General features: G+C 39.4%; 1 protein-coding gene across 1 annotated transcript in view; it reads right to left on the reverse strand.

Annotated features, from left to right (window-relative positions):
- Window positions 1-650, reverse strand: part of LOC463629 (probable C-mannosyltransferase DPY19L2) — a 112,183-nt gene extending 111,533 nt beyond the window's left edge. Inside the window, 1 exon segment of the mRNA XM_054656220.2 lies at window positions 31-650. Within this exon segment, the coding sequence (XP_054512195.2) occupies window positions 31-350 (320 nt within the window). The 5' untranslated portion in view covers window positions 351-650.
- Between the last annotated feature and the right edge of the window lie 14,554 nt (window positions 651-15,204).

Below are 15,204 nucleotides of genomic sequence, written 5' to 3' on the forward strand. Positions count from 1 at the left end.
CCTCCTAGGGCTCTCCTGACCTCTCCTTACCGATGCAGAGTGGTTCTGCTGGGGAACCACCGCGCCTGCAGTTCGTGCACCTCTTCCCGGAGCTGCGCCAGGGAATTACGGACGAACTGGAAGGGGCCGAGAAGGGCCTTGGCCACCACCTTTAGCTCCAAGCCTTTTCGCTTTTTCAGATTTGGGATCCTCCCCGGGGAGGACCTCCTGGCGCCCCCTGGCAGTTTCCCGCCGCCTAGGGCCGACTTTTCCACCTCCCGCTCCCGGGCGGGGGAGGCCCCGCAGGGCCGCTTAGACGGGCTGGGGCGGGAAGATTGCAGCGGCTTTGGGCTTACTCCTTGTTTCTTCATAATTCCTAGTGGAGCTGGGTCAATTTCAGGCACAGCCCAGCCGAGTCAGGCGAGGTCCAGAAAGGCCTGACTCGCCTGGCAGCCTCAACGGACTTGTCCCCGCAGCCGTTGACTAGCCGTTGACTAGCGGACCTCCTGGTCGTCATGGCGATGTGAAATGTAGGGTGGGGCGCATGCGTTGGAAGCCATTCGCGCGGGCAGTCCCTGCGTGTCCCCCCACGTGCTCCCCAGCGCGCGCAGCACCCCCGCCTCCGCGCTTCCCCGAGCGTGCAGCTTCCGGTGAGGGCAGCCCCACGCACAGCCCCCCACACCCTCCCCAGCGCCTGCGCGCGCAGTTCCTAAGCCCACATGCGCAGTTCTCACCTTGCGCGCAGCCTCACGTACAGCCCGCGACAGGCTCCCAGCCCCGCTGGCGCAGAACCCATCACCACTTGCCCTTCACGCGCTTCATTGGGAGTGCAGCCCGCACCCCGAGCGCGCAGCTCCACGCAGCCTCTCCACACTCTCCCCAGCGCCTGCAGCATCCGCAGTGCGCACAGCTCCGCCAGTAGCTTCCCCGCGCGCCGCCCCTGCACCGCTTCGGGCCATAACCTTGCTGGCGACTAAGTCTGAAGAACTTCCCGTGGTTTCATTCTTTTCTTCGCGTTTAGTCTTAGCTCTGACATTTTAACCAAAAGGTTACACGTTAATTAACGAGGTATTAAAGGGGAAGATCTCAGCTGAAAGAAATGACTGTAGGAAGTGTGTCAGGAAAGCCAACGAAACAGCCGGCCCGCCGGTGGTGCGCCGGGCATTAGGAACGTCTCTGCTCTCCTACGATCGCTGAGGTATCGGACAGTCAGTGCCCGTTGCCAACGCGGAGGGAACGGGCCGAGACTGCGGGCAACACGTGGCAGAGCCGGCGTGAGTCTGGTGGGTCTGATCCCAGAGCCTCAGGTTGACGCCCCTTCCTTGGCACGGGACAGCGTTTACTGAATCTTAGGGCAAAATGCTTTTCCAATAAGGTTCCTCAGAAGTCATCAGCCCTAGGAGCGGTGTGCTCAAGCGCTTTCAGCACCAGCCAGGACCAACTAAGAGGGGAGCGCTTAGCTCCCAGTCACCGCGCAGCCCTACAAGAGGCCAAAGCGGCTGGCACAGATGCACTGGGGCCACTGACATTTTCCATGTCCTCTGTCACGGGCCACATGCTGGAGCCCACACCGCTTCACTTTCCATCTGTTTGATGATGGATCAAATTGAACTCCCATATCCTAACTGACCAGTCTAAAGCATGGCTCATTGTGGCCAGGTTAATTTTTCCTGATGGAACACAGCACAAAAATGTTCGTGGCCCACAAATCAAGTCCTAGGCTTGCTCACCAATGCCTTCAATATTTGCCCAATATACCTTTTCAACTTTAATTTCCCACTTCGTCGGGCACAAAATCTTCCATCTCAGTCATTTCAGGTGAAGTCCACAGCCTGAGACATCATAACTGCTGAATTCCTTTATTCATGTGGAAAAGCCATCCCTTGGCTTTTACATCCTTTTCTCCCTGCCCATCTGAATGCTGTCACCTTCCAAGCCCCAGCCCATTTCTCCAGCCCATATTAATTATGCTTTTTCTCCAGCCCATATAATTATGCAATATATTCTTGCATTATCTTATCATCTTTGAAACAGAGATGACTCATGATTTAGCTTTTTTATATATATGTTTTTATTATACTTTAAGTTCTAGGGTACACGTGCACAACGTGCAGGTTTGTTACATATGTATACATGTGCCATGTTGGTGTGCTGCACCCATTAACTCAACATTTACATTAGGTATATCTCCTAATGCTATCCCTCCCCGCTCCCGCCACCCCACGACAGGCCCCGGTGTGTGATGTTCCCCTTCCTGTGTCCAAGTGTTCTCATTGTTCAATTCCCACCTGTGAGTGAGAACATGCGGTGTTTGATTTTTTGTCCTTGTGACAGTTTGCTGAGAATGCTGGTTTCCAGCTTCATCCATGTCCCTACAAAGGACATGAACTCATCATTTTTTATGGCTGCAGAGTATTCCATGGTGTATATGTGCCACATTTTCTTAATCCAGTCTATCATTGATGGACATTTGGGTTGGTTCCAAGTCTTTGCTATTGTGAATTGTGCCGCAATAAACATACGTGTGCATGTGTCTTTATAGCAGCATGATTTATAATCCTTTGGGCATATACCCAGTAATGGGATGGCTGGGTCAAATGGTATTTCTAGCTCTAGATCCCTGAGGAATCGCCACACTGACTTCCACAATGGTTGAACTAGTTTACAGTCCCACCAACAGTGTAAAAGTGTTCCTATTTCTCCACATCCTCTCCAGCACCTGTTGTTTCCTGACTTTTTAATGATCGCCATTCTAACTGGTGTGAGATAGTATCTCATTGTGGTTTTGATTTGCATTTCTGTAATGGCCAGTGATGATGAGCATTTTTTCATGTGTCGGCTGCATATTATTTAGCTTTTTTGTTTTTCTCAAGATAGGGTCTCACTGTCACACAGGCTAAAGTGTGATGGTGCTCACTGAAACCTTGAACTCCTGGGCTCAAGGGATCCTCCTGCCTCAGCCTCCTGAGTAGCAAGGACTACAGGTGCAGACCACCACACACAGCTAATTTGTTTATTTTTGTAGAGATGGGGTATCACTATGTTGCCCAGGCTGGTCTAAAACTCCTAGCCTCAAGCATTCATGCCGCCTCTGCCTCCCAAAGTATTGGGATTACAGGTATGAGCCACTGCACCTGGCTGCAAATTATCTGTCTTACATAGAGATCTCTAATCCGGTTATGGATATCTAAAACTTGCCTCAGTTTTTCCTTTGTCTTTTAGTAAAACAATTGGGAATTTTAAAAAATGCAATTAAACTATGTAACCAGCAGATGGCAATAATGATCTGTAAATCAAAATTTCAAAACTTACTTATTAAATTCATTCTTTAAAAAAATCACTGTTCTTATAATAAATCCATTTACTAAATATGAAATGTAGGAAAATTCCAAATGTAACCCCACATAAAAATTACATTGCATATTTCATATGTCAAAATAATTAAGATATTCATCATGGCCAAGATTTAGTTTTCCAAATAATAATGACTTTGTTTTAATTGATTCGAATAATTTATTAGATTTAAAGTTTTAACTTTGCACAAATACATATATATAATTTAAGTGGATAGTTAAGTTCCATCTCTAGCCTCCAGGCTAGATAGAGGTAGTTTAGCGAAGACCATTTTGAAAACATTACAAACTTTTCCGGTTATAATTTGGTAATTTAAAATATGAATTTCACTTTAATTGAAACTTTCTGCATAAAAGATTGGTTTTTATTTATGCTGTCTCATAATTTCTTATGCATTAAGATACTTTTCCCCCTTTGTACAGTGCAAGGAGTTGGAATTGGCACCAAAGTATTAGTCTCTACTTTATCAGCATTAGTTATTCCCAAAGATGGTGGCAAAATTCTTAGGATCTCATAGTTATTTTATTTAGTAATTTTATTTATTTTCATTATACCTTTCTAAGACTTTTTCTACAAATTCAAACATGAAATACATCCTTTGTTTAATTTTGTAGCTCCATTTTTGCCTTCGAAAAATAGGATAGCCATAGGTATGTTCTTCTTGGAGCTTACTTATTTTCTAGGTAATTTCAAATAGGTCTGCTTATAAATGTTAAAAGATCCTTTCAAATTCTTCTTCAGCAAGTTGCCTCCACTAAAAAAGTGTCTTTGGACATGTGTATTTCATAAAACAACTGCTTCAGTCTAAAACCTTTCTTGGATTTACATATCTTGGATTGACTCATTTTTAAATAGCATATTTGCTGCTGTCGAATTACTTTACAGAGCCTCTTTAAATTCATATTGGATGCAGGTCTTCATCAAGGAGAAAGTGGAAAGACACCAACTTGCCGTGAAGCATACAGCAAGTTTAGATGTAAATGAATCTGTAAGTGATACTTTGCACAATGCTGTCTTTTGGACTATGGAAGAAAGGCATCTGTAATAACAAGTTGGAATTTCCAAGAGTTCCAATCTATTTTCTGTGTCCATGAGGGGGCTATCCACTCCCCACTCCTAACCCCCCCAAAAATCCCCAAAACCAAAAAACTAGAGCTCTGTAAGCCACCCATGCCCTGGTCGTGTAGTGCTCCAGGCCTATGTCAGATACGACATACCTTATAAACAACTCCAGGCCTTTATCAGATAAGACATGCCTTATAAAGGCGTGTCTTATTCAAAGGGAGGGAGGTGATCCATAAATTAATTGGGAGATTCTTTCAGCTCCAAGTAGAGAGACTGCACAATTGCATAGTATATGCACATTCATTTGAACCAGATTGGTACTCAGTTATCACTGTTAAATGACTTAACCAACATATACACAACTATACTTATTATACATGTACCACATCCCCAAATCTACAAAATCCATTTTTCCCTGGATTTGATGGTAATAGACCATGTACAAACTCCATCATATTGAGATTATTTTTATTTACCACCAAAGTAACTAATATAAGAATTACTACATTCAATATTAATAAGCAAAAGCCTCTACTATATTAGTCTATTTTCCCCATTTAGTAAAAAAAAAAGTGCAGCTTGCTGCCAGTGCTCATTTAATTTTACATAAACACTTTATTTGATGCTGAAGCAAATCTGACTGATTTTCAACATGAAAATGAAATATAAAAACTGTTCTTAGAGTTATTTATAAACAGAATTTGTCTCTAATCCTAATGTAACAGAAATGTAGATGATGATGTTACAGTAGGATTAGAGATGAGTATTTTTGGGGCAAACAGGAAATGATTTAAAGAATGAGTTTCAGAATATTTATGGGCAGATTAAATGCAAAACATAGTAAAAGTGCCAATGATACATAATGAATCTGTGTGCCGTATTTTACATAATATAATATTTTAGGTTGATTTAAGATTGAACTTTGATTATAATATAGAGTTGAAGATATATCACTAGACTAGGCCCAGTATGCTTTGGCCAATTTACTTTGTTTCTCTAGTTCTGATTTCCTCAACTATAAAATACTTTGGATGACATGGCCTAAATAAGGTCTTTTAAACTTATTTGATTCTAGTTGGTATTTGTACAAATATTTAGGTAGATGCACCTGCTAAGTCATACAGTGGCCTGTACTAAGATCTCTTTTTACCACTTTTTTCCTTCCCTCCTCCTCTGCCTCCAGCTGTGTGTTCAGACTCCACCCTGAGGGTCTTACTCTGCAATCTATCCCACAGTTTGTCCTCTAGTACCTACACTTGTCATTGCCCACCCAGAGGGCTGAGCTCATCTCTCTCTCATCTCTTCGGCCCAGCCCCAACCTGGCCTCCCCCTTATCCCTGAACTTTATTCCTCTGATTCCTTCTCACCTGCACTGCCCAGTCTCTAAGTAGGGTGGGCCTCCTTGTTCCTATTTTCTAATTACTTCTATCTGCTAGTAGCCTAAATGGCAACTAGAGAATAAGGAGGAGAGTGAGACAGCCCTAAATAAATAATAAGTGTTTATGTCAAGACCACCAGACTTGTTGGGGTCAGCAGAGCTCTGCTTTCGCATAGGTATGGACCCATCCCCTAAAGATAAATATGAAACTTTAAAACGCTCTCATCTTTGGTACCATCCATTGAAACCCTTTTTGAGATATTTATTGGTGACAATTTATAATCCATTAGTAGAAAAACCATCGAGTTTTGCAGCTTTCATATTTCTTAATTAAGGCTGTATACCTGGGTTCAAAAAAAGCAAGGTAGACTTTTTTTTAAAAATTAAAATTTGGAAATATGTAAAGGGCTAGTGCAGTGTCTTAGTTATAAGTGTTAACAGAATTTAAATCTTCACTATTCCTAAAAGAAACCCTATACCTACTTGCAGTCATTTCCATTCCTCCCTCCTTCCAGCCTCTGGCATGCACTAATCTATTTTCCATCTCTATGGATATTTCTATGCTGGACATTTCACATGCATGGGATCATATAACATGTAATCCTTTTTGACCAGCTTCTTTCTCTTAGCATCCTGTTTTCAAGGTTCATCCATGCTGTAACATTTATCGTACTTCATTTTTTTATAGCTGAATAATCTTCCATTATATGGATATGCCACATTTTATTTATCCATTTGTCAGTTGATGGGCATTTGGGTTGTCTCCACTTTCTGCCTATCATGAATGATGCTGCTATGAACATTCGTGTACTGGTTTTTGTGTGGACATATCTCTTCATTTTTCCTGGGTGTACACCTAGGAGTGGAATTGCTGGGTCATATAGTAAGTAACCTTTTTTTATCCTTTTCACGAATGGCCAGACTACACCATTTTATATTCTTACCGACAATATATAAGGGTTCCAATTTCTCCACATCCTTGCCAACTTGTTATTGTAATTATAATTATAGCCATCGCAGTGATTGTTAAGCCGTATCTCATTGTTGTTGTTTTACTAAGAGGCTATTTTTAGAGCAGTTTTAGGTTTACAGAACAATCGAGTAGAAAATCTAGAAGTCCCGTATATGCCCTCTCCCCCACACTGGCAGTCTCCCCTATTATTAAACTATTGCATTATTGTAGTGCATTAGTTACAATTGATGAACCAATATTGGTGCATTATTGACCAAAAAGTCCATAGTTTACATTATAGCTTACTCTGAGTTGCAAAGTAGTATGAGTTTTGACAAATGCATGATTTCATGTATCTGCTACTACAGTAGCATCACAGAGTTATTTCACTGGCCTAAGTATCACCTGTGCGCCATCCCTTCATTTCTCCCTCTTTCCCCCCAAACCATGGAAACCACCAATCTTTTTACCATCTCTGTAATTTTGCCTTTTCCAGAATGTCATATAATTAGAACCGCCCAGTGTATAGCTCATTTTCCACTAGCAATATGTATTTGAGATTCCTCCAAGTCTTTTCACAGCTTGATAGTGCATTTCTTTTTATTGCTGAAAAATATTCCATTGTATGGATAATGGATGTACCACAGACTGTTCATCCATTACCTATTGAAGGACATCTTAGTTCTAAGTTTTGGCAATTATGAATAAAGCTGCTGTCAACAGTCATGTGCAGATTTTTAAGTGGACATAAAATTTTAACTCACTTGGGTACATACCCGGGAACATACTTGCTAGATCATATGATAAGACTATGTTAGTTTTGAAAGGAATTGACAAACTATCTTTTTAAATGACTGTACCACTTTGCATTCCACCAGCAATGAATGAGAGTTCCTATTGCTCCACATCCTCACCAGCATTAGCATTGCTAGTGTTTTGAATTTTAGCTCTTCTAATAGGTATGTAGTTGTAGCTCATGTTTTAATTTGCAACTCCCTAGTCACATGTGATGTTGAGCATCTTTCCATATGCTTATTTGCCATCTGTATATCTTTAAGTATCTGTTCAGAGAGATCCTTTGCCCATAATTTGTCTTTTCCTTACTGTTGAGTTTTAAGAGCTCTTTGTATATTTGAAATACGAATCCTTTATCAGATATGTGTTTTTGCAAATGTTTACTCCCAGAGTGTGGCTAGTCCTTTTTTTCTCTTAATAATGTTTTTCACAGAAGTTTTTAATTTTCATGCAGTCCATCATGTTAATTTTTTTGTTAATGGATTGTACTTTTGGTGTTGTACCTAAAACACCAAAACTACCTAGATTTTCTCCTGTTACTTTCTAGAAGTTTTATAGTTTTTCATTTTGTATTTAAGTCTATGATCCATTTAAGTTAATTTTTGCAAAAGATTTAAGGTCTGTGTTTAGACTTATTATTTTGCATGTGGATATTCAGTTGTTCTAGTACCATTTGTTGAAAAGATTATTATTTCTCCACTGAATTGCCTTTGTTCCATTGTCAAAGGTCATTTAACTATATTTATGTGGGCCTAGTTCTGGGCTCTCTGTTCCATTTATCTAATTGTCTATTCTCTTGCCAATAGTACACTGTCTTTATTACTATAGTTCTGTAGTAAGTTTTGAAGTTGGGTAGTGTAAGTCTTCTGACTGTTTTTCTTCTTTAATACTGTGTTGGCTATTTTGGGTCTTCTGCCTTTAACTAAACATTAGAATCAGTTTGTTCTTAGCCACAAGTAACTGGCTGGAATTTTGGTTGTGTTTGCATTGAATATATAGATCAAGTTGGGAAGAACAGACATCCTCACAATATTGAGTCTACCTATCCATGAACACAGACTATCTCTCCATTTATTTAGATCTTCTTTGATTTATTTCGTCAAAGTTTTGTAGTTTACCTTATATAGCTTTTGTGAATATTTTGTTTAAACCTATTTGTTCTTTTTTCTTTTTTTAGTGATGATATAACTGTTTATTTCAAATTCCAATTGTTCATTTCTGGTATATAGGAAAGCAATGGTCTTTTAAAGTATTAATCTTGTATCCTCTAACCTTGCTATAATTCAACCTTGCCATAATCACTTATTAGATCTATGAGTTTGTTGAAAGCACATTATTTTCTATTTTTAAAAAATATCAATAAAAATAGGAAGGAAAAGATCCATTAAAACTCCAAACAAACCGAACAAATAAACCCACTTGTATTGCGCATGAGTAACATAACTATCCAGGAGGACAAAAAATGAATTAATCAAAGTAACTGCTGAACATATCATTTGGCTATATACTGTTAGTTGAGTAGCACGGAAACAATGCAAACAAACCCTGACCTTTTTTTAGAAGGTTTGTGTGTTGTAGTTGTACAGGTGAAGCAATCTGAAATTAGTTTTAAGTGTATGGTAGAGTTGAGTAAATAAATACATTGAGGTAATTGTTGAGCCTTCTTCCACTGTATTCCATACAGATATCGAACGGGGCAAAGCAAGAAAAGAGGACTCTGTGGGAGTGCATTGGAATTGGAGGTATCAGTATGAATTCATGATTTCTAATACAGTAGGAATCCTTTTGCCATGAAAGACAAAGACAGGCTGAAGAGCTATACTATATTTAAGGAGACTAAAGTAGCATGATGACTAAATGCAATATGTGACCTTGAAGTGGATCTGTACTGAAGAAAAGATATGCTACAAATGATATTACTGGGTAATTTGACAAATCTGGAATATAGATGATACGCCAAAGTACTGCATCATTGTTAAATCTCCTGAAGTTGCTAACGCTACTGTGATTATTTAGTGGAATCTTGTTTTTAGGAAATACACTTTCAATTATTTAGAGATAATGGGGCATGACATGCTACTTACTCTCAAAGGGTTCAGAAAAATAATTCGTATATATTACATATCTATGCATGTGCATGTGTGTTTATGCACACACTACTCACTGTAAATGCACATGATAAAGTAAATAGGGCAAAAGGTTAACAATTGTGAATCTGCATAAAGGGTGTACAGAGTTTCTTTATGGTCTTCTTGCAACTCTTCCTTAAGCATGAAATCCTTCCAAATAAAAGATTTCTAAAAGGTTGGTGTTAGGCATGCACAAAAAAATTAAGGGTAATAGAGTAGACTTTTGAAAGCAGGGAGTAATGATAACATCAAATATTTTAAAGGACTGTCATGTGGAAGGAGGATTAAGGCTTATAATTTGGCTAATCTTATTTGGTGTCATTCTGCTTTGTGTAATATCATTACAGCATATCCAAGTGCTCATGGCTGAAATGAGATACAGGAGTTTTTAAGTTTTATGGAGTCTTCAGTATAATTCAGTACAGAGAGGTGCAAAATCATGTGATTCTGAGGGTTCATTGGGTAGCATACACGAATGAAGGGGACTGGGTGCAGAAAATGGAAAATAGTGGGAACTTGAGAGCAATGTCTTTTCCAAAGGCTTTCAAATGCAACTAAAGACAAACCCAAAATACTGTGCAGTAATCCTGGGCTGTGTCCAGCCTGTGAGTGGCCAGCTGGGACCCACAATCTTATCTAATCCTTTTTTTCAGGTGAAGAAACAGGTACCAAACATCATAAAACAGTGTAAGTGAATGAAAGGTGTAAATGGGTGCATATGTATTTTTTTAAAAACACCATTTTTAATGAAAGAAACTAATATCCACACATTTGTACTTATGTACAATTGGGGTAATATATAATTTTAAGCTGTTTACAAGTAATATGTAGTGCTTCAAATATTACATAAGGTTGATAATATATTTCTAGCAGAAATAAATATATTGCACTTAAAAAGAACTGCATTATATGTTACTTCATAGTATTAGGCTTATAACTTTTTTTCATAAAACATTTCCCATGCCCTTCCCCACACCCCCAGCACACATATTTCATTACAGTGACTGTTCTCACGCAATTCATTAAGCAAATGAACACAGCAAACAACAGAACTGTGATAATGTCTACTAAAGAGGCTATATCTAATTTTATCCTTTAGGAAATAAAACAATTTCTTTTATGTTTCTGAAAATAAGGAGGAAAAAACCCAACTAAACACAATATTTTAATGAACCAGAAGTAAAATACAACTTGTATTTTTTGTCCATATGTATTATTTCACAAAAAATGATTTTGTTTTCTTATTATCAAGATATTTCATTTAAAAAGGAGAGGGTAATGAAGTTATTTGAGGGAGGGACAGAGAAAGAAGGGCTAGAAAATACATGTGGAATATTTACCTGTCAAGTATTCATAAATAAACCTTTCCATATGTAAGCATTCTGAAGAAAGGTAAGTCTTGGAATATTATAATTGGCATAGAATATAAGTAGCAAAGAAAGGATTTGATGGTTTTTTAAAGTTTAAGGAGCTTATGACCTTCCCTTTGCGTGTTTACAAAAAAATCCATACATTCTAAAATAACATAAAAACTTGTATAAAACCCATCATCCAGCCAGGCACAGCTCTTTAAAGGAGAAAGCTGAAAATCTTATCATCTGTCCAGTGATTTGTCTAGATTTAGGGTAGAGTATTGCTTTGTTTGTAATAATTATCAATTTCCTACATGTTTAATAGTGACAACAGTTTTTCTTACTTAGTCACTGGAAGATTAAGTTGTTTTTCTTGCAATTTGTTACTCTGCACATTACATAACTGGATTTTTTGAACTTTTTAGTTACTGAGTCATGGCTAAGCTTGACTGAGTATTTAATGGGGTGTAAAGTCATTTCATCCTCTTTATTCAAAAGTGATTTTTCTCAATATAAATCAGCTTATATATAAGCAGGACAGCCTGAAAAGCTACTGTGAAATACAGAAATAGGATAAATATCCTAACACCTCTTTGAAAAAGGCAGCATGGGATGAAGATACTTTACTTCTAAGAATATTTATTCCTTGGCCTTTTAGAGGGTTTTCTTTTTTGGTGGGGAGGGAGCAGTTGGAGAGGAAAGTGTGTTGTCGTGGCTGGAGAAGCAAAATGACAGAGATATGGATAAGTGGGGAGACCTTGGAATGCCCCAGAAGTCAGTGTAACTCCTATAATATAGCCCTACACAGGGCCTTTGCTAGATGACGACTCATCAGGAAGCTTCTTAATATCTCTTACTCTGTGCCCACCTACTAGGAATGATGATAGGCCTTCTGGACAAGTTACCATTGTTATTAACTCAAAAGATCCAGCAATACAATATAAGCTCATTAATCTACACCTTGTTAACTAATAATCTGTGATGTGCTAGACAAGCTGGATATGTTTACCTATATATTGCTAAGGGTAGACAGAGGAGAGGAGAAGACTAAGTTAGTAAAAAAAAAAAAAAAAAAATTGAGACCGGGTGCGGTGGCTCACGCCTGTAATCCCAGCACTTTGGGAGACCGAGGTGGGTGGATCAGAAGGTTAAGAGATCGAGACCATCCTGGCCAACATGGTAAAATCCCGTCTCTACTAAAAATACAAAACTTAGCTGGGCATGGTAGCACGCACCTGTAATCCTAGCTACTCAGGGGGCTGAGGCAGGAGAATTGCTTGAACCCAGGAGACGGAGGTTACAGTGAGCCGAGATCATGCCACTGCACTCTAGCCTAGCAACAGAGTGAGACTCCGTCTCAAAACAAAACAAAACAAAACAAAAAAAGACCTTGAATCTACTCAGAATTATTGATATTTTAAAAACAAACCACAACTGCAAAACCTATTAAGTTCTGAATTAATTCCTCAGGATTAGATAAAGCAGGTCTGGCAGGACCTCTTTTTAGCAGCACTTCCCATTAGCCATGCTTTTTGACACTATAATATACTTGGGGGGCGGGGGGAGGCGTGGGAGGAACCCTGAATATATTCTAAATATATTATAATTCATGGCCTTTATTATTCAATTGATTTTCCCATTAAATAGATAGTTCTTGAAGTTACTTTTGCCAGAATGGGCTGTGGAATTTTAAATACTAAACTCCCAAGGGTTTAATACGAATCAATGACCAGGATACCTCAGAAAGGCCCAGGGAGGGGAAATTTCTACCCCTTGGTTTCCATGGCTCAAGTGACTCTGATGAGGTTAAGCTCTATTTCACTTGTGCTTCTTTTCTCTGGTTCGAATAATACTTAAAAATATATATCCAATTTAGAATTTTAGGTCTGACTAGTCTTTGTTTTCTCTAAGCACTCTTATTTATAGTCTTACATTGCTTAATTACAAAATAAAGTTATGAAGTCAGGAAATACTAGGTAAAACCATATTCAACGAAAACACACAAATCTCTTTGAGACACACAAATTTGTAGAAATGTCAAAACAGTATGTATTAAAACAATCTTTTCATCCTCTTTGAAAATAAAATTCAGATACAGATTCACCTTAGTAGACCAGTAATTTATCAGGGTATTGAGTAGCATTATGTAAAACAGCATCTTTTGTTATTCCTGCTTTAAGCAGCAGTACTCTATATTCAAAGGAGCACTGGCAACAGGCCAGCTATTAAATAGTAAACCCCTATCCTAGCTCTATGGATAGTTTAAACATTACTCATAACTGCTTTTTTAAAGAAATGCACACCTGTACTTTGTTTGAAAACAAACTACCTGTGGATACTACAGCATAACACGCAACAAGTTAAATCTCAGCTCACTTCAACCTCCACCTCCCAGACTCAGGTGATCCTCCCACCTTAGCCTCCCGGATTGCTGGGATTATAGGCATGCACCACTACACACAGCTAAATTTTGTATTTTTAGTAGAGATGGGTTTTCCCGTGTTGCCCAGGCTGATCTCGAACTCCTGGGGCCAATTGATTCACCCGCCTTGGCTTCCCAAAGTGCTGAGATTACAGGCCCGAGCCACCGTGCTGGGACACACCTTGATTTCTTACAAGCTATGTGATCTTAGGAGGTTTCTTAACTTTTCAGAGCCTCGATTTCCTCATCTGTAAGGCAGCAGTGATAATATTAGCTTTATCATCAGGCTAATTATAAGGACTAGGAGAGAAAGGTTTCATGGAAAACTGTAAACTCCTGTATAAACTGAGTAATGATGCTATGGACTGAATGTTTGTGTCATTCACATGCTGTAGTCCTAATTCCTAATGTGATGGTGTTTGAAGAAGGGGTCTTTGAGAGGTAATTAGGTTTAGATGAGGTCATGAGGGTAGAGCCCTCATCATGGGATTAGTGCTGTTTAAAGAAGACACAGGAGAAAGCTAGCTTCCATCCTCGTTGTGTGGATACAACACAAAGAGCTGTTCACAAACCAGTAAGTGGGCCCTCACCAGACACTGGATCTGCCAGCACTTGATCTTGGATTTCCCATCCTCCAGAACTGTGGGAAATAAATGTTGTTTAGACAGCGATACCCAACTTTTTTGGCACCAAGGACCAGTTTTGTGGAAGACAGTTTTTCTATGGAATATGGCGGGGAAGGGGGATGGTTTGGGAATGAAACTCTTCCATCTCGCATCATCAGGCATTAGTTAGATTCCCATAAGGAGTACTCAACCTAGATCCCTTGCGCAGTTCACAATAGGGTTCACGCTCCTATGAGAATCTAATGCTGCCACTGATGCGACAGGAGGCGAAGCTCAGGCAGTAATGCTCACTTGCCTGCCGCTCACCTCCTGCTGTGTGGCCCGGCTCCTAACAGGCCATGGACCAGGGTTTAAGTCATCCAATATATGGCAAATTTGGTATAGCAGCCCAAACTAAGATAAATTATTGTTGTATATACAATAATAATATCAGTTTGATATACAATAATGATAATAAATTGGGCCTAGCTTTCGATAGAAACACAGTCATGTTATCCTACCTCTTTGCAGTAAGTCGATCATATGCACTTGATAGAGCTCAAAATAGTAAGGTGTTACAGGAATCAAAACACAAATGTAAAAAATGAGCAAATGACCATTATGAGGTTTAAAACCATAACATGACTGAGCATGGTGGCTCATGCCTATAATCCCAGAACTTTGGGAGGCCGAGGCTGGAGGATCACTTGTGCTCAGGAGTTCAAGACCAGCCTGGGCAACATAGCAAGACCTTGTCTCTACTAAAAATAAAAAATCAGTTGCGTGTGGTGGCTCATACCTGTAGTCTCAGCTACTTGGGAGCCTGAGGCGAGAGGATTACTTGAGCCGGAGAGGTCAAAGCTGCAATGAGCCATGATTGTGCCATTGTACTCCACTCTATCTAACTTGGGCAAAAGACCAAGACCCTGTCTCAAAATAATAATAATAATAATAAAACCATAATAATTAGCATATTTGTCATATTTTCATCTCTCTAATCAACCAGAAAAGAGTACATTAATCGAATGTGTGAATGCAGCGTCCCTACCTAGTTAAAACTAAAGGCATTCTGTTATTGCTATGTTAATGCCATACTAAATGAAATATTTTTAGGCTGGGCACGGTGACTCACACCTGTAATCCCAGCACTTTGGTAGGCCAAGGAGGGGGATC

The sequence above is a fragment of the Pan troglodytes genome, chromosome 6 (genome assembly GCF_028858775.2).
Source record: "Pan troglodytes isolate AG18354 chromosome 6, NHGRI_mPanTro3-v2.0_pri, whole genome shotgun sequence".
Classification (NCBI taxonomy): domain Eukaryota; kingdom Metazoa; phylum Chordata; class Mammalia; order Primates; family Hominidae; genus Pan; species Pan troglodytes.